The 6737-nt window shown below is 34.2% G+C and overlaps 1 protein-coding gene across 1 annotated transcript in view; it reads right to left on the reverse strand.

Annotated features, from left to right (window-relative positions):
• The window catches only part of loxhd1b (lipoxygenase homology PLAT domains 1b), an 81406-nt gene that overhangs the window by 65371 nt on the left and 9298 nt on the right, over positions 1-6737 (reverse strand). Inside the window, exons 7-8 of the mRNA XM_016255796.1 lie at positions 4307-4430; positions 3050-3300 (exon numbers count right to left, since the gene is read on the reverse strand). Coding sequence (XP_016111282.1) covers positions 3050-3300; positions 4307-4430 — 375 coding nt within the window. The remainder of the gene's footprint in view (positions 1-3049; positions 3301-4306; positions 4431-6737) is intronic.

Consider the following 6737-nt stretch of genomic DNA (forward strand, 5'->3'; position numbering starts at 1 on the left):
CCAAGATCCGGTAGTTCAATCTGACAAAACAGATGATAAATGGATGACATTCAGTGCAGATTAGATAGCTTGAACTGCTGAAATGCAAAAACAATGACAATCCATACAGCAACAAATCCTGTCCATTTGAAATTTTTGTTCAAACTGAACAAATTTAAGTAAATTAATTTGTAGAATAAAAATGTAAAAATGTAGAATAAAAATCATTTTAAAATAAAAAAAAATCTAAATAAAACATGCATAAAAAAAAAAAAAAAAAATGTAAGAAATAAATAATTAAAAAAGTAAAACAATTAAGATAATGCACATACTAAATGAATGAAATTGTAAAAATGTCAAATAAAAATACGTAATTTAAAAATATAGCAACTTAAAGTAAAACATTTACCAAAATGAATTCAATCATAAAAATGTCAAATTAAAATTAATAAACAAATCAAAATAAAACACGTATCAAATCATAAAAACGTAGAATATAACACTTAATTATATATACTGTTCTTTTGCAAGACAGGATTTTTCTAGTTGACTAAAACCATACAAAAAACAATATGGACATCACATAAATGAAAAAAAAAACTAAACTAAATTACTAAAACTAAAATTAAAATGTGAATATTAAATATAAAAATGAACTCAAAAGATTTTATGAACTGAAATATTATCAGAGACACCAAAATAACACCGGTATATAAGAAAATATTTCCAATCACAAAATGTGTTTTAGTTTTACACACACATCTTTGTGGTATGAAAATTAACTCAATTTACCAATTCTTTAATTAAATGTATATGAAATGTTTAAATTAATAATTAAAAAAATGTATATAGCCATTTTATGTATTTTAAAACACATTTTGCCATTTGGTAATTTCTCCCCAAATCACCAATTTTTATCCTTAAAACGGCAGATTTACCATGAACTTGTCCAGCTGGCCCTGCTCAAAGTTATCGGTTTTGTTGGTGAGTCTCATCTCGTCCGACTTGCCCTTCTCTCCGTATATCTGGAGTAAGACAGATGCGTCTGTTCCCGCGCCTGGAAGATCTGACGTCCAGATCCAGAGAGACCAGGGATGCTCTGAGGAGCAGGAGATCCGTTTAACCTCACAAAACCTGCTTCTCTCTCACATTATGAGCAATACTCACTTTTTTGCCTCTTCTGCCTGAGCGACACCATTTCATACAGTTCCCTCTCGATGAGCCCGTCAGCCTCGTCCTCATCCAGCCATTTAGAGCAGGGGAACGTCTGCTCGATGCCAGTGAACGGACAGAAGATGACCGCCTACCACACAGAAAACACAGACAAATGAAGCATTTAAAGATGCTGCATTTTCAGTTTAGGACAGCACAGGTGAATAAGGGGAAATATTGTAACCAGTGTTGGGGAAAGTTACTTTTAAAAGTAATGCATTACAATGTTGCGTTACTCCATAAAAAGTAACGAATTACATTACTTAGTTACTTTTTATGGAAAGTAGTGCGTTACGTTACTTTCGCGTTACTTTTTAAATCTGGACAGGGCTTGCTTGTTTGTTTTAAAATAAAAAAAATTATATTTCTGGCAAATATAAAAGCCTTTTCAGACCAGAGGTGAAGTGAATGCGCCTCAGGCTGAAGGGAAAGTACAGTAGAATGCAGAAGAAGACATCTCAACACACTTCAGCAATAAACAAACACACACAGATGTGTGTCTAGAGTAATGTGTGCTTATTAGTACGCTTGAACTGGATCATCGAAGCTCAGAAGCAAATAGAACAGGATTAAATACATAAAGCATATTTGTGTTGTTTAACATTTAATTATTGCAGGTTTGTGTCATATTCTGAGTTGCGTTATTTTTATTCATTTTGAGGAATACTGAATCTGTATTTTGTGAGTGAGATGAATTAATGCATATTCATATTTATTTTAGAACTACAGTAACATCTTCTGATTTCTGTCACCATGGCGACACCAGAGCTGTCAATCAATACATTGGAAAAAGAAAGTAACTTGCGTTACTTATTTGAAAAAGTAACTCAGATATTCTCTTGTAAATTAAAAAGTAATGTGTTACTTTACTAGTTACTTGAAAAAAGTAATCTGATTACGTAACTCACGTTACGCCCCCAACACTGAATGTAACTAATATATGACCATAGTTTCCCAGTTGATTAATCACAGTACATTGACAACTGTTTCGTATTACAAGTTTTCTAAAATGTCATGTTGAAATACGCAAATGAGACAGTATCTAATTAAATATGCACTAATTTGCATACATTTCCAGAGCATAAATCGGAAATTTTCTTTTTATCGCTCCATAAATCAGAACATTTTTGAAGGTAAAAAATGTAATTGCAACTTTTGAACTCACAATTCAGATTTTTTTATGTTTGCAAGTCAGAATAGCGAGATATACACTCAGAATTACAAAACTGCGAGATATAAACTTTTTTTTAGTTTTTATAATTGTAATACATTTTGCAACTCTGAGTTTATATCTCACAATATTTTTTTCCTCAGAATTGCAAGTAAAAAAGACAAAATTGTGAGAATTCAATTCAGAACTGAAAAAAAAGAAAAAAGTCAGAATTATGAGATGAAAAAATTCACAATTACTTTTTAACATTTTTTAAAAGCTTCCATACAGTCAACAGACAAAAAAACAAATACATTTTCACCATGTTTTAGGAATAAAATGTTGTATAAATCACTGTGAATGAAATATAACCGAACCTTCAGAATACACAGAGGAATAAAACCCTAAAGTGTGGTGCTTGTAAGAGAAAAAACTCTGTAAAGATATGGATTGGATTTTAAATCTACAGACGCAAACAGTGCAATAAAATAAACACTTAAATGAACTAAAAAAAAGGAAAAACATTATGATGCAAAATAGACTAAAATCTATAATTCAACTAGAGTATGTCTCGCCTTAATACTAAATAATTGTTGCTGTTTTTTACAAACTAAATGACAAATTGAAAATATTTTTGATGATAATCAACGGTGGAGTTTAAGCAAAGGTGACACATGAAATGAACCGAATGGAGGACAGAGCCTTGACCTTGTCGCAGTACCAGCCGGCACTGACGCCTCCGTTATCGTGACCGATCGTGACTCGGCTGAGCGGACTGAGCAGCGCCGCGATCTCCACGTTAAAGATGTCGGTGAGGCCGCGCTCAAACGTCCCTCCTTCCAGGAAGATCTTGCCGCTGTTCTTCATTCCTTTGGAGCCGTGCATGATCATGTGGATTTTGGAGTTGGTACCTGCACCTCTGATCTTCCCTGTCACCACCTGAACGTTGTACACGATGCCTGCAAAAATATATAATATATATATATATATATACAACATATATACACATGTTATAATGAGTCCAGACTGGCTCATCATCAGTGTTTTTGAAAAAAGTTCCATCTGCGCACCAAGGTTGCATTTATTTGATCTTAAATATACAGTAAAAATGTGAAATATTATTAGAATTTAAAACAGCTGTTTTCTATGTGAATATGTGTTAAACTGTAATGTATTTCTGTGATGTGCAGCTGTATTTTCAGCATCATTACTCCAGTCTTCAGTGTCACATGATCTTCAGAAATCAGTATAATATGCTGATCTGCTGCTCGAGAAACATTTCTGATTATTATCAATGTTGAAAACAGTCGTGCTGCACGATATTTTTGTGGAAAACGTGATACACTACCATTCAAAAGTTAACGGGGTTAGTAAGAAGATAAAAGAAAGAAATCAATACTTTTATTCATCAAGGATGCATTAAATGGATCAAAAGTGCCGGTAAAGACTTCTATTTTAAATAAATGCTGTTCTTTTAAAATTCCTGTTCATCAAAGAATCCTGAAAAATAAAATGCATCACAGTTTCCACAAAAATATCATGCAGCACGACTGTTTTCAACATTGATAATAATCAGAAATGTTTCTCGAGCAGCAGATCAGCATATTATACTGATTTCTGAAGATCATGTGACACTGAAGACTGGAGGAATGATGCTGAAAATACAGCTGCGCATCACAGACATACATTACACTTTAACACATATTCACACAGAAAACAGCTGTTTTAAATTCTAATAATATTTCACAATTTTAACTGCATTTTTAATCAAATAAATGAACCCTTGGTGAGCAGAAGAGACTTCTTTCAGTAACATTAATAATCTCAGCAACCCGAAATCTTGAATAGTAGTGTAAATATAGACGCAACATTATGGTGGGATGATGCTGATTTTTTTAAACCAATGCTTTAGTTTGGAGGTTGTACGAGGAGATTTTGTCTAAGGGATACTTCTGCAATGTTTACCGGTGGGTTGACTGCCTCCAACCAGAACATCTCTCTGTATCTTCCCATCATCCTCATCGATGGCAAACCAGCGGCCGATGGGAAACTCGTACACGGCCTTGTTTCCCAAATCATCCACTATGACCTGAAATAAAAGCAGACAGCAGAGGTGAGCGCTGGGTTTCCGTGTGAACAATCTATGTGCATATCTATCTGAGGCGGCGGCTCTCATCCGCAGGAAAACCAATCCAGTAGAGTAGTGCGGTGTTTCCTTTCAGTGTGGATAAGGTGACGAGAATGACCTCATCCTGAGAGATGTGATGTGAGGTGGAGCGCGGCTCTCCAACAAGATGAAAAACTTCAAGACAAACTTGTTGATGTTGGCTTGAGAAAGCCTGAGAGCATGAAGTAGCTGTAAAAGTTTGAAACAGTTCAAAAGTTTGAACGTTCAGTGTAATTTTAGCCCTTAAAACTAATCTTTTGATAATCAAAATGACATACAAGTGTTACAATTAACTTGTTTTTTGAAAGCAACTCTACAAGCTTACCTTATTTAGTATGCATGGATCTATGAATATGCTAATTATTCCCCGCCTCCACTTTCACTCAGTGAACTGAAGCAGTAAACGCCAACATTTTCACATTTATGATCGACCTTTGACTACAGTTTCATGTCATCTAAAGTCTCTATTTATAGATACGGTAGCTTACAAACTCATAATTCATAAAGAGAGCTTTCTATGTTCGAATAGTCATCAGACAATAATTACACAATTTTGATTATGTAAAACCAACAATATGATAACATGATTTCTTTGGATTGTTCGACTGAGAATACAGCAAAATATAACATAATTTGTGTATCCTGCTAGCTAAATTTCACATACATACACAAAAATTCGGCTCTAAACCTCTCTTTTCTTTATTCAAAGTTGATCTAGACAAGTACATGGAAACTATCTGAAGCTCTGTTCATCGTAAAAAACTGTATCTCTATATTCATCCTATGTGTTCTCTTAAAGTGTACATTTATTACTTTTTTTGTTAACCTGGCGAACACATCCCTTATGAAAATCATGGTTTCACTTTAAACATGGCTACTATCATTAAATCATGGTAACTACAAATTACCCATGGTTTTACTATAGTAATGATAGTTTAGCCATTGTATTAGTAGTAAAAAATTTGTACTTATACTGTAAGTGCTGTAATACTGTGTTATATTGTACAAATGGTAACCAACAGGCCTATGCCAAAAAAACTACGGTTAGTCTTTTAGCTCTAAAACCATGGTTGATTTTCTTAAGGGATTTGTAAATTTGTACACTTTATTTCTTTTTTCTTTATTGTTTTGTTTTTATAACTGCACTGCCTTAATGGTTTGATGTTTTGCACTGATTAATAAAGAAAAGAAGAAAAAATATTCTCAATTTAAATCAAATAATTCGCGCGCCAAAAAACTCATCAAAAACTTTGAGTGCCTTGGATTGATGAGTTTTTTGATGATATAAAAGTATCCCTGCATCCAAAGAGCACCGATTCATGGAGTTCACACCCCTGCAGCATTTTTTTGCATATTTTTAGATGCATGAGTCATGCTCCAAATTTGCCGATCTGAATCAAATAATTCACAATACACGCTCCGAAGTCCCGATCTGAATCAAAAGATTCACGAACACACACCGAATTTCCATTCTGAATCAAATGATTCACATACCCACTCTTAAGTTCTGATCTAAATCAAATGATTCACGAACCCGCACCGAAACCTCGACAATCAAAAGATTCACGAACCTTCTCCAAAACCCCGATCTAAATCAAAAGATTCACGAACGCACTCCCAATTTCCGTTCTGAATCAAAAGATTTACAAACCCACTCCAAAGTTCCGATCTAAATCAAACTATTCACTATCCATGCTCCGAAGTCCCGATCTAAATAACAATTCGCAAACCATCACTTCATATTCGGAACACATATGACGAATCATTCAATTCACAAAATGATTCACGAACCCGCTCCGAAGGTCCGATATGAATCAAAAGATTTACAAACCCACTCCAAAGTTCCGATCTAAATCAAATTATTCACTATCCATGCTCCGAAGTCCCGATCTAAATAACAATTCACAAACCATCACTTCATATTCGGAAACACATATGACGAATCATTCAATTCACGAAATGATTCACGAACCCGCTCCGAAGGTCTGATATGAATCAAAAGATTTACAAACCCACTCCGAAGTCCCGATCTAAATAACAATTCGCAAACCATCACTTCATATTTGGAACACATATGACGAATCATTCAATTCACGAAATGATTCACGAACCCGCTCCGAAGGTCTGATATGAATCAAAAGATTTACAAACCCACTCCGAAGTCCCGATCTAAATAACAATTCACAAACCATCACTTCATATTCGGAAACACATATGACGAATCATTCA

This window comes from Sinocyclocheilus grahami, unplaced genomic scaffold (assembly GCF_001515645.1).
Source record: "Sinocyclocheilus grahami isolate Dianchi unplaced genomic scaffold, SAMN03320097.WGS_v1.1 scaffold1369.1, whole genome shotgun sequence".
Taxonomy (NCBI): Eukaryota; Metazoa; Chordata; class Actinopteri; order Cypriniformes; family Cyprinidae; genus Sinocyclocheilus; species Sinocyclocheilus grahami.